Genomic DNA, 16,573 nt, shown 5'->3' with positions numbered 1-16,573 from the left:
ATATATATATATAACAATCAACAATTATTGCAGCTAATGTTTTTAATATTTTTTTTCATTTAATCAACAAGTCATCTGTTTCGAGATTGAAAATTTGACTCTCCAGTAGTATTTATTACTAAAAGATAAGTCCCTCGAGTTGTATTTTTCAAATAAAAAAAACATTTGCATTTATTTTTCAATAATAACGACATTAAAAAAATTATTTTTAAAAACTTGTTTTTTTTCTGTGCAACGAGAAAAAACATTGATTTTTTAACAACCGATATTTTTTCCAGAAAAATCGATTCACAACATCGATGCTATAAAAAAATGTACCGATTCTTTGATAATCGATGTTTTGAAAAACATCACCCTAACGTAATCGCGGTTTGAATTCAGATGTCGCCTGTTGTCTTTCTTTCTCTCCCTTTCCTGGTATTTTTTCTGTCACAAACTTCCAGAGGCCGACGCCGGGCACATGGTGACACCCTAACCTCTGCAATTCCATATTTTCTCACATAAAAAAACAGAAAAACCTCATTGGAAGGTTGAAAGCTGTGAAAATGAGTATGAAACTCATTGCGAATGCTGAGGACCTCCCCCTGGGTGAGAGAATCATGAGAAATTGTTGCTGGAGCGTAGCTTTGTAGATTGATTAAAGTGAAACCGTATTCTATGTTTCTTTCATCACTTCAGGAGCCCTGATTGCATCAGAAGTCATCAGTTTGAAGGGGAAAGGGGAAATTGATGTGGAGTTGTCGAAAGAGTTGAAAGCACCAGCCAATGCTCAATTGTTGGTTAGTGGGAAGATCCTCTGCGAGAGTAGCACTGACGTCAGTCGGTTCCTAGCCAGGACTGTTGATACTGATCTTTATGGTGAGTTCAAGACGATCATTATTTACGCATTCATATACAGGGGTGGGTAGAGCAAAATGAAACAGCCGTAAAACGATTATTTGACGCAATTCAAGCAAAAAAAAGCAAATTCAAGCAAAAAAACGACACATTTGTCCTCCCCTCCCATTGTTTTATCGTGATTTCTTTTTCTAAGTACAAAAGTGGTCATCTTATAAATTTCACAAATGGACAAAAGGTCTGAGAGAGAGCCCCATAAATCTTATTCTACCCCTTATTTTGATTCCCATGACACTAATTCTGACCATTATTTTGACCCCCATGACCCTCATTTAAACCCTTATTATCACCTCCATGACCCTGATTTGAACCCTTATTTTGACCCCCATGACCCTGATTTCAACCTTTATTTTGACCCTTCTAACGCTTCTTTTGAGCCCCATGACCCTTATTTTCACTCTTGTTTGACCCCCATGACCCTTATTTTGACCCCCATGACCCTTATTTAGACCATGACCCTTGGTTTAGAACCCTTAATTCTGGAGTCTTAATTTCGAGTACAAAATTTTCATCACCAGAAGTCGCTTTGGATTTTCATAATATAGAGAGAAAATGCGTCATTTTCCTGGATGTATCAAATTAAACTAATTAATCCCCAAATCTCCCCAGGTGGTGACAACAACATTGACAGGACCCAAGTAGACAGCTGGATCTCCTTCTCCCTAGGTCGCCTCTCCTCCAGAAAATCCAGGGAGTCTTCCCTAGACTACCTCGACAAGGCCCTGGTGACAAAAACCTGGCTTGTATCGAAGCACCTCACCCTCGCTGACATCTTCGTCTTTTCCACCCTGAGGACCCAGTCCTACACCCCTGCCTCCTCTCCGACCCACTGCAACGTCAACCGTTGGTTCAACGAGATGTCCTCCCTACCATCAGTTCAGAAGTACTCCTCCCTCCTCAAGACAGCCCCTTCAAAACCCATCAAGACTCCCTCAAACGAGACTCCCCCACCAGAAGGAAGAAAACAGGAAGGCAAGTTCATCGAACTCCCAGGGGCTGAGGAGGGAAAAGTCGTCGTGCGTTTTCCACCAGAAGCTAGTGGCTTCCTCCACATTGGACATGCCAAGGCAGCCCTTCTGAACGCCCACTATGCGGAGGCCTTCAAAGGACAGTTGATCATGAGATTCGACGACACGAATCCAGCTAAAGAAACCGTGGAATTCGAGCAAGCCATTCTGGAGGATCTGCAGCTGCTCGAGATCAAACCGGACAGGTTTACCCACTCCTCTGACTACTTCGAGCTGATGCTGAAGTACTGCGAGCAGTTGATCAAGGAGGGGAAGGCCTTTGTCGATGATACCCCTGCCGAAACTATGAAAGAAGAGCGGGAGAAGAGGTTTGTTGCATCAAAAATTGTACTTTTCGTTAAATTCATTTATCGCCAGAATTTGAATGTAAAAAATGGTGTTTTATTGATTTTTTTCGGTGATTCTGGTGACAAACTTTGCAGTTGCTCTGCGTTTTTTTAAATATGGATTTTTATAATAATAAAAATCTAGCGAACGGACTACATTAACGTATAATAATAGATTAACTTAAGGGAGAGTGGGGCAAAATGAAACAGCCGAAAAACAACTATTTGACGCAATTCAATAAAAAAAAAAAGTTTTTACCAATTTTTTTTATTCTAGGTCAATTCATCCTGGATTACTCATCCCAAACAAATTAATCCCACAACAATTTCATCTCAAACATCAAATTCCAATGGAATTTTTCACGCTCACAACAATAATTCAGGGAGAGAAAAATATTAACTTTATTTTCACACAAAAAGGCACTAAATACAACATAAGAATCAATCAGATACTTCACGATTCTCTCCTAGTATTGTTTACACAATCGATCAACGGATTAACACGAAACATTGCGAAAAACAGTCGAATCATTCTTATCTATCTCAATTAATATTCACCAGATAGGTCACAAGTAATAGACCCCAGCATCGATTTACAAAATCAGTGCAAAACTTGAAAATTAATTGACAAACTAAATTACAAAAATCAGTAATTCATATTTGAAAATTCTTCAAAAACTTGACGACTTAATTCAATTATTAAATTAGGCCACTAATTTAATAATTTGACTCATTTGAATGCCATGAACGACAAAATTGTGTAATCGAATTCAAAATGATATTCTTTATGCAAACAGTAATAATAACAGAAACAGAATGAAACTGTTGTGGGATTGAATTGTTTGGGATGAATCAACCGGATACCCTTTTTTTATTAACTTTTGTTTAACTTTTTGCTTCCGAGTGGAAGCATTGTAATCGTTCAAATGCATTCAAGTACGTGTAACTAACATTTTTTCATTAACATTCTATCGAAGGGCTGAGGGGAGAGATAGAACTGTAAAAAAGACAATCGGTTGTATTGAAGAAAAGGGATAATCAGAATAATGATGTTGATAACACTCAACTAAGTTGAAAATGTAACAAAATTAGGTAAAAGGAAATCTGATTCAATTTAATAAAATGAGATAAATAATGAATTATACATGATCGAAAGAAATGTTGTGCAAATTAACCATTCGGAAGCATATTGCTAATTTATTAGCAAAAATAACTCTTCTATACACATTACAAGAGTAATTTCCCGCTTGTCTGCTTGAATTGCGTTGATCAATCGTTTTTGGACTGTTTCATTTTGCCCCGCTCTAAAAAATAAAAATAAAAAATAAAAATACTTCTTCATCTTGTTTCTTCAAATATGCTGTTACCCTTCGTATATCCTTCCAAATTTATGAAAGATCCCTCTAGACTTCATCGACAGGTTGAATTTCCTCTCTGACATTTCCGCAGATTGCCTTCGACAAATCGTGATAATTCAGTGGAGAATAATCTGGAGCTGTGGGGAGAGATGCAGAAGGGGTCCAAGAGGGGCCAGGAGTGCTGTGTCAGAGCTAAAATCGATTACGAATCCACCAATGGGTGCATGAGAGATCCCACGATCTATCGCTGCAAGCCTGAACCCCATCCAAGGACTGGGACCAAGTACAAGGTCTATCCGACTTATGATTTCGCTTGTCCCATTGTGGATGCAGTGGAGAATGTCACGCATACGTTGAGGACGACTGAGTATCATGACAGAGATGATCAGTTCTTCTGGTTCATCGAGGCTTTGGGGTTGAGGAGGCCTCATATCTGGGCATATTCCAGGCTCAATATGACGAACACTGTTTTGTCCAAGAGGAAGCTGACGTGGTTTGTCGATAAGGGACTTGTTGATGGCTGGGATGATCCCAGATTCCCCACGGTTAGGGGCATTCTCAGGAGGGGTATGACGGTGGAGGGACTGAAGCAGTTCATCATTGCTCAGGGGAGCTCAAGGTCGGTGGTGTTCATGGAGTGGGACAAGATCTGGAGTATCAATAAGAAAGTTGTGGATCCTGTGGCGATCAGGTACCCTTTCCAAAATGTGCATGAAATGTCTGCAAAAAAAATTTATCATTTTATTCCACGTTTCCATCACCGAAATGTTCTCATCACCTGATTCTTCTTTTAGATATACTGGATTGAACGAGAATGAACTGATCCCAGTTCATGTTAGTGGAGCCACTGAAGGCGTTTCAACCGTTCAGAACCATCCAAAAGACCCATCAAAAGGCACAAAACAAATAAAAACAGGTCCATTGGTTCTGATCGAGAGGACCGATGCTGAGACTCTCAAAGAGGGACAGAATGCCACTTTCATCAACTGGGGAAATCTCATGATTCAGAGCATCAAGAAAGAGAACGGGGTCATTACCTCAGTCAACGCCAAACTTAATATTGACAATAAAGATTATAAGAATACTGTGAAGCTCACGTGGCTGGCTGCCAAGAATGGACCTAAGGAGGTCTCCACTGATGAGTTGCTTAACTGTTATGCTGTGTACTTCGATCATATTATCAGTAAAGCCGTCCTAGGGAAGGACGACGATTTCAAGGATTTCGTGGCCAAGGATACGAGAGTAAGTACAACTTTATAATAGATCTTTTTTCGCATTTTAATTACCCTAGGAATTTCGGACACTTCTACCGAATTTGCCTATCAATTATCATTTGGGAGGGTTCAATCTGTATAGTCTTACATGTTAATATTTATCAGAATTTTTCATTTTTTGTACGTTTGATTATATTATATTATATTAATTTATTTTATTGTTTTCTTTCCAATTTTTCTTTGCGGTTCGATTAATAGTATCTTATGTCATAAGGCGATAAAAGTATTATCTGACGAATGTAACTTTATAATCCGAGCCGAAGGCGAGGATTATAATCACATTGATCTCAATTTATTCAATTTTTAGAGCTGTTATGGCAAAATTATTTTTTTTCCATCTGCAATTACTTGAAAACTTTATTTTCTCCTCATTTTTTTTTTGTCTGAAAAAGTGAAATTTTTTGAAAAATCATAACTCGCTGAGAAAAAAACGAATCGCTCTAAAAATTTTATGAGAGCTTTGTCTCATGCACTCAAAAAAAAAAATCGACAAAATAGTCGGGGAAACATGACATTTTTTAACTTTTTCCATTTCGGATTTGACGTGGAATTGCTCAAATGAAATAATAATGATATGACAACAACCTTAACTTAGGGACAAAATATTTCTTGATAAACCTCCCTCCTATAAATAGATATTTTTATCCTGAAAAGGCGCCGTTTTGTATGAATGATGCGCCTCTTGAGCTAAATATTTCGTTGTTGTTGAAGCAGAGCAATTATTCATCTTTGAATCTCTCAAATGCGAACGAAACAATTATTTTCTTGTTAATTTCCAATTAACGATTTTGCTGGCTCAAACGAGACTTGTTTTTCTCTCAGTGTAGTAATACCTATGAATAAACGTTCATGAAAAAAACGTTCCATGGATTTTTTCAAAATAGATATTTATTCTTATAGAAAGAAGTGAAACTCGTTGGTGAACCCGAGTTGAAACGTGTGAAAAAGGGTGAAATAATTCAGCTCCAACGAAAGGGTTTCTTCCGTTGTGACGTTCCCTACGAGCCAACCACAGGTTTCTCCTGTCGTGAGCAACCCCTCATCCTCTTCCACATCCCCGATGGACACGCCACCTCCACCACATCAGCATCAACTCCTCAAGCAACGAAGAAAACTGCTGTCGGAGGTTCAAGCAAAAAGGTATTTTTCATTTTTCCTCCAATTGCGTCACCTCATCTGCTCAATACTTCTTCTTCTTCGATTGTTCTGGCACTGACAAAGTGTCTTGTGGGACCGGTATTTTACCAAGTTTTCTGCATGCAAAAAAATAACTAATTTACCAGGGAGGTTTTAGACGTTTTCTACCGCGTATGCGTGATTGAGAACAACACAGTTGTTCTGGCGCGAGGATAACCCCGTGGACAGGGTTGCAAAGATCATGGTCATGGTCCTCACAAGGGTCAGACCAGGGATAGCCAAATTTGTAATATTTCATTACGATTAATATTGTACCCCTTAATTCGATAACATCACTCTTGAAATTTTTTGAGTACTTAAGTATCCCCAATTCGAATATTCAAATTTTCAACTATTTTATCAATCAATAATTTGAGGAAGATTGACGATTACTTGTGTAGTTGAAAATCCCCTTTCAAGAAATTTGAATTATTCACTTGGTAGTAAATTTACAGTTTCATATTAACAAATTTTAAATATATCATTATTCGTAAAAAAATCAGATTATTAATATTATATTATTTGAAAAATTGAATCAACATATTTTAAACCTTCAATAATGTAAGGGTCAAATCCTTGTAATATTACAGAAATTTAATATTGATGGGGATCCCTGGGTTAAACACCGCAAGGGTTATACCTCGCGAGGGTCAAACGTTGTACTTGTTAAACAATAGGGGCAGGCAGAGTACAATCTCAAAGGTCAAACGACAACAAGCGGCAGCTGGAGAGGCAGGAAAGACAATCAGAACGGTCCAACGATTATGAGGGTCAAACAAAAGGAGCAGGAAGGAAAATCGTCAAGGGTCTAATGAGAGACATGATCATTGCGAGGTATAACCCTTGCAACGGTGACCTCTCGTGAGGTATGACCGTTGCGACGTTTGACCCTCACGTGGCAGGATCCTTGCGAGATATGATCTGTGCCACATTAGACCCTCGCGAGGTATGATCTTTACGAGATATGACCCTCATGACATTTTACGCTTGCTAGGTATGACCCTTGCATGGTATGGCCCTCGTGATGTTTGACTCGCAAGGTACAGCCCTCGTGAAATTCAGTCACGAGGGTTACTGCTCTGATAATCGGATTAAGGGGTAACAGAATGCAGCTAATTTTCTAAATTTTTGAACAAATTTCCTGACAAAAGTTATCGATATTTTTACAAATCGAAGCACATTAATCTCCAAGAGGTGATGATGAAGATCAATGTTCACTGGGTTCGAAAAATATTAATAACTTTGTGCAGGAAATTTCTTTGAAAATTTCGAGGAAAAGGTGGCCTTCTGTTACCCCTTAAGCGGGATGGCCACGGTGACGCGGCAGGAAGATTTCTGTATTTATCTTTTTTTTTTAACTGGCAAAGTGAAGTACATGACGATTCAACAATTAACGACACACTAAATGATGATTGAACAATAAGGATATAATTTTTTATTGACAAAATATTCACTTTTGACAAAGTTATGAATTATTGAATGAGAGACCTTTTCCCAGCTTGTTCCATTGATATCACAGATTTGGTTCATCTGAAACAAAACTATAAGTCATTTCTGTGAATGAGACGAGTGTATCTATTGTTGCACTGGCGCATTTAAAACGGAAAAAAATTGTCGGAAATAGAGCAATTATTCAATAAGTCCTGCTGCGCGCCTTCATAAAACAACAAAAAAAAAAGTCGGCCAGAAAAAAAAATTTAGTGCCCGTGGAACGATAACGATGTTCAGGGTGAACCATCTCGTACAAGAATGATTTTACTGGAAAAAGTAGTTTTCGAATTATCGTTGCCACGAGGACGGAAAATCATATTTCGAGAAAAACGCGTTCATAGCTTTCCTACCTAGCCGCCCGCAGCAGGCCCAGTGTGCCTTTCTTAGACGGACGGTTTACGTATAAGAGTATAATTTGTAAAAGTATAAGTTCATTTACGGAGTGATTTTCACCTCCTGTCAGCGGATGTTCCAATACGACTGATGGTATAGACATTTGATGGTCAGGGCCTTTGTTGAAGGGAAAAAAAACAGAGGGATAACAGACTGTCACCTGAGCGCGAGGGGCACGACGTCAACGACTGCTACACCTGCCCCAATACAAACGATCATAACTCGGCCCACTCTTCGAATTTTCTGATGAAATTTCATGAGTATGTGTCTGAAAGTATATACCATCGAAAAAGGCAAAAAAATAGAATTTTTAACGTGGATACGTCTACGGTTCCAATATGGTGGGTCATTTTGAGAAACGATCCTTATGTGCAATGCCATCTATCGGAATTCTAGAAAAATCTAGACATTTCGAGGTAATTCGAGAAGTTTCTTGAAATTTCGCAAAAATTCAGGGAGTTTTTAGAAAATTCGAAGGAATTCAAGGAGTTTCTAGAAAATTCAAGAGAATTTAAGGAGTTTTTACAAAATTCAAGAGAATTCAAGGAGTTTCCAGAAAATTCAAGGAGTTTCCAGAAAATTGGAAGGAATGCAAGGAGTTTTTAGGTAATTCGAGAAAGAAGGAAAGGCCATGGACGTATCCATGTACAATTACAGCTGTATCGAGGATACAGCCGCCTGCAATTTTTCAAAATTTCACCGTGGCCATCCTCCTTAAGGGGTTTTCTACCAGTTATGTACCTTTTTTTACCATTTAGAGATAAATTCCGGTATTCTACTATGTACCGTAGAAAACTCCGATTTTCAGTGACCTACCCAACCCTGCTTATAGTATTTTTTGAAATATTCTCTGCCTTTATCCATGTTTGTAGCTTATTTCCTCAATTCCCTCAATACAATTCCTTGCCTCATTCCATGCAACTATGTAACTTCCGCGTTTATCCCCACCTCACGTGGGAGTCTCACGTGGTCGCGGGTGGGGGGTTGAATACTTTCCCTGTTCTCGCGTCGTGACTTCCATGTCAGTTACCGTTGTCCATTCACCGGCCACGTTGAACTTCTCGTTGTTTTATCCCTCCATATGCGTTAAAACTCAAAAAATTATCAGTATTAAATTATTTTTATTAGAAGGACCTTGGGGAGATAATACAGAGCATCGAAGCACAAGGAAATAAAATCCGCGATCTGAAAACAGCTAAATCAGACAAGAGTGTGATTGACCCTGAAGTTCAGAAACTACTGGCCCTCAAAGCTGAGTATAAACAAGTTTCTGGGAGTGATTGGAAGCCTGGGGTGACAGCCCCAGCGTCATCATCTGCCCCAGCGCCTTCCAAGGACCTTGGAGAGATAATAAAGCGCATCGAAGCACAAGGAAATAAAATCCGCGATCTGAAAACAGCTAAATCAGACAAGAGTGTGATTGACCCTGAAGTTCAGAAACTACTGGCCCTCAAAGCTGAGTATAAACAAGTTTCTGGGAGTGATTGGAAGCCTGGGGTGACAGCCCCAGCGTCATCATCTGCCCCAGCGCCTTCCAAGGACCTTGGAGAGATAATAAAGCGCATCGAAGCACAAGGAAATAAAATCCGCGATCTAAAAACAGCTAAATCAGACAAGAGTGCGATTGACCCTGAAGTTCAGAAACTACTGGCCCTCAAAGCTGAGTATAAACAAGTTTCTGGGAGTGATTGGAAGCCTGGGGTGACAGCCCCAGCGTCATCATCTGCCCCAGCATCGTCCAAGGATCTTGCAGGGTTGATAAAGCGCATCGAAGTTCAGGAAAATAGAATCATTTTCCTGAAAACAGCCACAACCGATAAGACTATAATTGACCCTGAGGTTGAGAAACTAGTGGCCTTCAAAGCTGAGTATAAACGAATTGTTGGGAAGGCTTGGGAGTTTGGGGTGAGAGCCCCAGTACGATCCAATACTGCCCCATCCTCAAAGGACCTTCTGACCCTCTACAACAAAGTAACAGAGCAAGGAGATAAAATAAGGACTTTGAAAGACGCTAAAATTGACAAGAAAATACTAGACGAAGAGGTGAAGCTCTTCCTAGCCATGAAGAAGGACTACAAAGAGGCTTCTGGAAAGGAGTGGAAGCCCAACGAGGCCCCCCAATCCTCAAACGATTCTGAAGATCTTTCCAGGAAGATCAAAGAACAGGCAGATAAAATCGAGGAGCAGATCAAGTTGCTCTCGTCCCTGAAGTCTCAGTTCAAGTCAGCAACTGGTAAAGAATGGTCCTCATCATCTCCATCATCTTCGCAAAATTCAGCTGAGGAAATCAGCAAGAGAATCCAGGAGCAAGGAGACAAAGTGAGAAAACTTAAATCCGAAAAATCAGAGAAGAAAGCTGTTGACGAGGCAGTTCAGCTTCTCCTCTCCCTCAAATCAGAATACAAGAGTCAGACAGGTCAAGAATGGAAGGCACCAGACTCAAAACCAGTGAAACAGGATGACAAAAAATCTTCAAATAAAGCTGACGAGTTATCTCGACGAATTGCTGAGCAAGGGGATAAAGTTCGTCAGTTAAAGTCGAGTAAAGCTGAGAAAGAGGTGATCGACGAGGAAGTGAAGAGTCTCCTCAAGCTGAAGGCCGAGTACAAGACAGCAACCGGAGATGACTGGAAACCACCTGTTGACGCCAGCAAGAAGGCCCCGAAGTCTTCAGAGAAGCCCAAGAAGGACAAACCTAAAGAGGATAAGAAGGAGCCCTCGAAGACAGGAACTCGACTAGGTCTTGAAGCTAAAAAACTCGAGAACCTTCCAGACTGGTTCTCCCAGGTTATCACAAAAGGCGAGATGATCGAGTACTCCGACATCTCAGGGTGCTACATCCTCCGTCCCTGGAGCTTCTCCATCTGGGAGGCAATCAGGGACTTCTTCGATGGGGAAATAAAAAAGCTCGGGGTGGAGAACAGTGCATTCCCCATGTTCGTATCGAAAGCAGCTCTGGAACGTGAGAAGAACCACATCGCTGATTTTGCTCCTGAGGTGGCGTGGGTTACGAAAAGTGGAGACTCTGAGCTCGCTGAGCCCATCGCCATCAGGCCAACATCAGAGACCGTCATGTACCCATTCTACGCAAAATGGCTCAAGTCTCACAGGGATCTTCCCCTGAAGTTGAATCAGTGGAACAGCGTCGTCAGGTGGGAGTTCAAGCATCCCCAGCCCTTCCTGAGGACACGTGAGTTCCTCTGGCAGGAGGGGCATTCAGCTTTCCTCACGAAGGCTGAGGCTGACGAGGAGGTGCTGACAATCCTCGATCTTTATACCAGGATTTATGAGGACTTTCTTGCTATTCCTGTTGTTCGAGGGAGGAAGACTGAGAAGGAGAAGTTCGCGGGTGGAGATTATACCACGACTGTTGAGGCTTACATATCAGCTAGTGGGAGGGCCATCCAGGGGGCAACCAGTCATCATCTGGGGCAGAACTTCTCGAAGATGTTTGAGATATTGGTTGAGGGAGCGGAGGAGGGCAGCGAGAAGACCTTTGTTTATCAGAATTCTTGGGGACTCACCACGAGGACCATTGGGGTGATGGTCATGGTCCATGGGGATGACAAAGGGCTGGTGCTGCCTCCCAGGGTGGCGAAGGTGCAGGGGGTCATTGTGCCCTGTGGCATCACTGCGACGACCAGTGGAGAGGAGAGAGAGAGGCTCATGCAGGAGTGCAGGAAGCTCGAGGAGGAGCTAGGGGAGGGTGGGGAGTTGAAGGTCAGGGGGGATTATAGGGATAATTATAGTCCGGGGTGGAAGTTCAATCATTGGGAGCTGAAGGGAGTGCCGGTGAGGATTGAGGTGGGCTTCAAGGACCTCGAGAGGGGGGAGGTGACACTTGTGAGGAGAGACACCTCGGAGAAGGTCACCGCCAAGAGGAACCAGGCGAAGGAGGCAATCAAGGGGTTGCTGGAGGAGATTCACAGGAATATGCTTGCCAAGTGAGTGTCGAGGGAATTTTTGTTAATTTTTTTTGCTGGAGTTTCTTGATATTGAATTGAGGGGAGACTACTAGGAGCTTTAAGTCGCGGGCTATTGGAATGGGATTTCTCGTGCATTAAGGGGTAACGGAACCGACCACAAAAAGACGTTTACCAAAAACAAATTTTCTTGGATTCTATGCAATGAGAATCAATGAAACTTTTTCCCCGTATTGAAAGTAGCGGAACGCATATCTCTGCTCATACTTTTCTTATTTATGCAAAAAAAAATTGCAAATTATTTAACGGCAAGGACCAGGGCAAGGCCGACGCCATTTTATTTGTAGGAATCTGCCAAGTCATGGTAGAAAAACCGATTTTTTGTAGATTTTTCTTAGCCGATGGCTATTTTCATGAGAAGAGAGCGATCGAGTGAGGTCCAAGACAGAGATTTTGAGTACAAAAACGTACTTTTGTTGCGTAATTTTCGTAAAAACTTGTTTATGATGATTGGGTGGTATCCAGGAGGTAACATGTCCTTTACAGGGCACCAATTGTAAGAGGGAAGTACTTTTACGAGTCAGAAGATGATGTAGAATGTTTCCATACCATTATTATTTATTTATATTTCATGGGCTCTTGTACTTTTCACGTACAAAATCAAAAAAACCACGGGAACCAGCAATACCGATAGGGGGGACCCCTAACCTCTACGTGCGACGGGTTCCGTTACCCCTTAAAGATCGATTGTATCGAATGTGACTTCTGGTGATGAAAATTTGGTACTAGAAAGTGAGAGCACAAAATTAAGGGTAGCAATAAGTCGAAATATGGTCAAAATAAGGGTCACGAGAGTCGGCATAAGGGTCATATGAGTCAGATTAAGGGTCACTAGGTCCCTAAGATTGAAGGTCACAAGGGTCAGATTTAAGGTCCAAATTAAAGGGTTAAATAAGGGTCACCAGGTTCAAACTAAGGGTCATAAGGATTATAATGAATGTCAGATTAAGGATTGAAATGAGGGTCATAAGGGTCAGATTAAGGATCACAAAGGTCAGATTAAGGGTTCAAATAAGGGTCACGGGGGTTGGAAACTAAGGGTCACAAGGTCATAATAAGGGTCTCTATATTCACTTCATATTATAAAAATCAAAATCGACTGCAGGTAATGAAAGTTTGGTACTCGAAATTAAAACTCCAAAATTAAGGGTCAAAATAAGGACCACGAAGGGTATAGAAAGGGTCACAAGGCTCAGATTGAGGGTTACAACGCTCAGGATAAGGATTATAGGGGTCATACGGGGGTTGGTGAATGGAGCGAGTAGTCTCCCCTTAATTGACGTTTTAAATAAGATTTTTTTATTGTTAGATATCAGCAGGATAACAAAGTCAATGTTGGGAATTTTCTTCTCAATTTTGTTGTGAAAAAATGGCGATTAGACTAAAATTTTGAAAAAAGAATAATTGAAAAATAGAAATAATTGAGAATTATCAATTTGTTTCAATTGACAATTATCAATATTTTTCAATTTGTCTTTTTTCAAACTTTTTGTCTAATCGCCGCTGTTTCAGAAAAAAATTGAGACGAAAATCCCCAGCATCGACTTTGTTGTCCTGCTGATTTGGCGTGGATCCGCTGATATAAAGAATTTAATTCGAAATATTGGATGCATATTTTTTTATTGGGATGTGAAATTGTGAAAAATTTAGAAGTTGTAGAATAAATGGTTTTAACTTTCTAATTTTTTACGATTTTTCAAAATGAAAATATATAAATTTTTGGATTTCATGATTTCATTCAACAAAAAAATGTAACAATTACACAATTTCCAAACAATTGAATACTTCGAGTACCAAAAATTGTTTATTATACTGAGCGGAAAAAATGCAACAAGTATGAATTGTTTAAATTAACGAATTACTTTTTTGATGTGATTCAACATCTTTTTTTTTGCGATGAAGGGTGAAGAATTGGGAAGTAATAGGCGATTGGAAACGTGGACATTATGTTTATATATTTCTAATTTTTCATGATTTTTCAAAAAGAGAAAATACAAACCTTCGTATTTCATAATTTTATTAAAACATAAAAAACAGTCAAATTATAGAATTTATAAAGAATGGAAATCTTCGAGTAAGGGGAATTGTTTATAACATTGAGGGCACAAAATGCATCAAGTAAGCATTGTTTGAATCAGCAAATTACTTTTGATGGATTCACAAGGTGGCAATTTTGTCATTTGGACACTTCAGTGATACAATTTAATGGATAATTCAATTAATTATGAGTCTCATAATCTTGAGGTGTTGAATGTTTAATCATGGAATGTCCGCTGCGAGTTATTGATGCAATATATAAATTTTTTTGCGAATATCTTTCTTTGCGACAAATAGTCCTCATCGACAGACACTTTTCAAATATCTAGCACTAAATGTGTTTAATTTATTCATCAATCGTTAACATGCGAAAATTTTTTTCTTCACCAGTGTAAAGATGATTTATTAGTCATTATTTTAACGAAATATATTGTCAATCAATTCTGAAAATACCCCGAAACTGAAATATTTTAAGAAAAAATTCTACAAGAACTTCTCAGCTCAGGAAATTCTCTGTAAAAAAAGAGATACTTCCATAGGTTTTGCATTATGCTTGAGGAATGTATTCATTAATGGATTTATTTTATTTACTAGGGCTACTTCCGAGCTCCAAAGCCACCTCAGACAAACAAATGATTGGAATGAGTTTTGCAAACTACTGGATCAGAAGAACCTGTTGCTCTCACCATTCTGTGGAGACATGAACTGTGAGGATCAGATTAAAGCTGACAGCACAAGGTAACTTGACACTAAAAACTGACTCAAGAATGACATGTAAATTCTTATTTAGTGCATGGGTTGATTTTTGCTTCCGAATAGAGGCATTGCAATCGTTCGATTTTCACATTTTCTAATTTTGCTTGGAAATGATGCAGAATCTTTTTTTTTCAAATGTAGGTATTGTTGAGCCCAATCGATCGCCATTAATTAAAATTTAATTTATCGACTATTTTTTTTTGATTTTGGAATTTTTTTGAAAATCGGTTGCCCCACGATAACTAAAAAAAATGTTCTACATTGATTGAATGATGGCTTAAAACGTTGGTTTGGATGTCCTTTTGACCGAGTTCGCAGATGAAGGCGATAGCGATAATCGTTATTTTGATTTAGTTGAAAATTTTCAAAAATTTTGTATTTTTTGAAAATCGGAATTCCGGGGATATATTTGCATATCATGCTTCAAATGAATTAAATCATAACTTGAAATGTGTTTTTTAATGCTGTTAAGTCGAATTTAAAAATTGAATACAATAGCTATATTGGTTGATTTGAGTTTTTGACGATTCTTGAATATTTCGAATTTTTCATGAATTTCCCTGAAAGTGAGCTTTCTGATGGTTTCTTCAAATGTGACGTTTCAAATTTATTCATGTATGTGTAAATAAAATTTTTTTATTAACATTTCATCGAAGGGCTGAGGGGAGAGGTAGAACTGTAAAAAAGACAGTCGGTTGTATCGAAGAAAGAGATCATGAGGATAATAATGAGGACAACATTCAACTGAGTTGAAAATCTGACAAAATTAGTTGAAAAGAAATTCTATTCAATTCAATAAAATTAAATAAACAATGAATTATACATGATAGAAGGAAATGATGTCAAAAATGAGTATACTATATGCAACACAAGAACAATTTCCCACTTTTTTTTTTTTTTTTCAAGGAGTGATGACGAAGAGCCTGGTGCTCCGTCAATGGGAGCAAAGAGTCTCTGTATCCCCTTCGATCAGCCTAAAGTGTCCCTGGATTCTCTGAAATGTGTTCATCCGAAATGTTCGAAGAAACCCAAGTTCTACACTCTGTTTGGAAGGAGTTATTGAGCGAGAGAGAACTGAAGAGGACTTTTTTCTTTGAAAATTATGATATAAGTAATGTGAATTATTAGATTGAATGGAATTTATACCAGTAAAGTTGATTATATTCCATGTTTTTATTTGTATATTTATTGTGTACTGAGGATCTATTTTTCGTTTCCACTCCACCATCCAATAATACTCCCACATTACGGTAAGACAATACTGGATAAGACCTTTCCAATATTTCAGTAGCAAAGTGGTCAAACGGTTTAAGTCGATTTTGGCTGTTGGCCAGTTTTCAATGAATATCTCGAAATGTAAGGAAGACAGCAAAATTTTTCTCATAACCTTTTTAATAGCACTCAATTCGCTCTCCAAAAAAGGTTATTATGAAAATTTTGCTATCTCCCTCAAATTCGAAAATGTTTCTGGAAAACTCAACCAAAGACCAAATTGACTCGAACAGTTTTACTACTTCGCTACTGATTTCATTTAAAAGAAAATAAAAATGAAACCGAATTGTTTTTCCAGTAGAGATGTGCAATGACCGTCATTTTTATTTCGGTAATTTTTTGGGACATTTTTTAAGGGCTCAATTGTCTCATTACGTGTTTTTTCTTTTTTGCTTCCGAATGGAAGCATTGTAATCGTTCAAAAAAAAGTTTTCAATTTTTTGTGTTATATCGACTTATTATGATCCAGAAAGTCCGAAAATGCAATTTTTAGACGTCCGTACGTATGTGTCTATGTATGTAACAAATTTTTTCAAACTTTTTCTTCAATTTCTCGCTAATGAATCGATGGAATTGAATCTT

General features: G+C 38.9%; 1 protein-coding gene across 1 annotated transcript; it reads left to right on the top strand.

The window, feature by feature from the left end:
• The first annotated feature begins 429 nt into the window (after nucleotides 1–429).
• Nucleotides 430–15,901, top strand: LOC107039163 (bifunctional glutamate/proline--tRNA ligase). The gene is made up of 9 exons (XM_015258637.2): nucleotides 430–588; nucleotides 679–858; nucleotides 1,507–2,233; nucleotides 3,701–4,300; nucleotides 4,404–4,851; nucleotides 5,784–6,023; nucleotides 9,072–11,887; nucleotides 14,558–14,701; nucleotides 15,626–15,901. Exons 1-9 carry the CDS (start codon nucleotides 546–548, stop codon nucleotides 15,780–15,782), a joined length of 5,355 nt encoding a protein of 1,784 aa, XP_015114123.1. The 5' UTR covers nucleotides 430–545; the 3' UTR covers nucleotides 15,783–15,901.
• Nucleotides 15,902–16,573: the final 672 nt, after the last annotated feature.

This window comes from Diachasma alloeum, unplaced genomic scaffold, assembly GCF_001412515.2.
Source record: "Diachasma alloeum isolate Michigan unplaced genomic scaffold, Dall2.0 Dall_scaffold_00294, whole genome shotgun sequence".
Classification (NCBI taxonomy): Eukaryota; Metazoa; Arthropoda; class Insecta; order Hymenoptera; family Braconidae; genus Diachasma; species Diachasma alloeum.
Note: the sequence above shows the minus strand (reverse complement) of the source record. Positions and strands in the feature narration are given on the sequence as shown.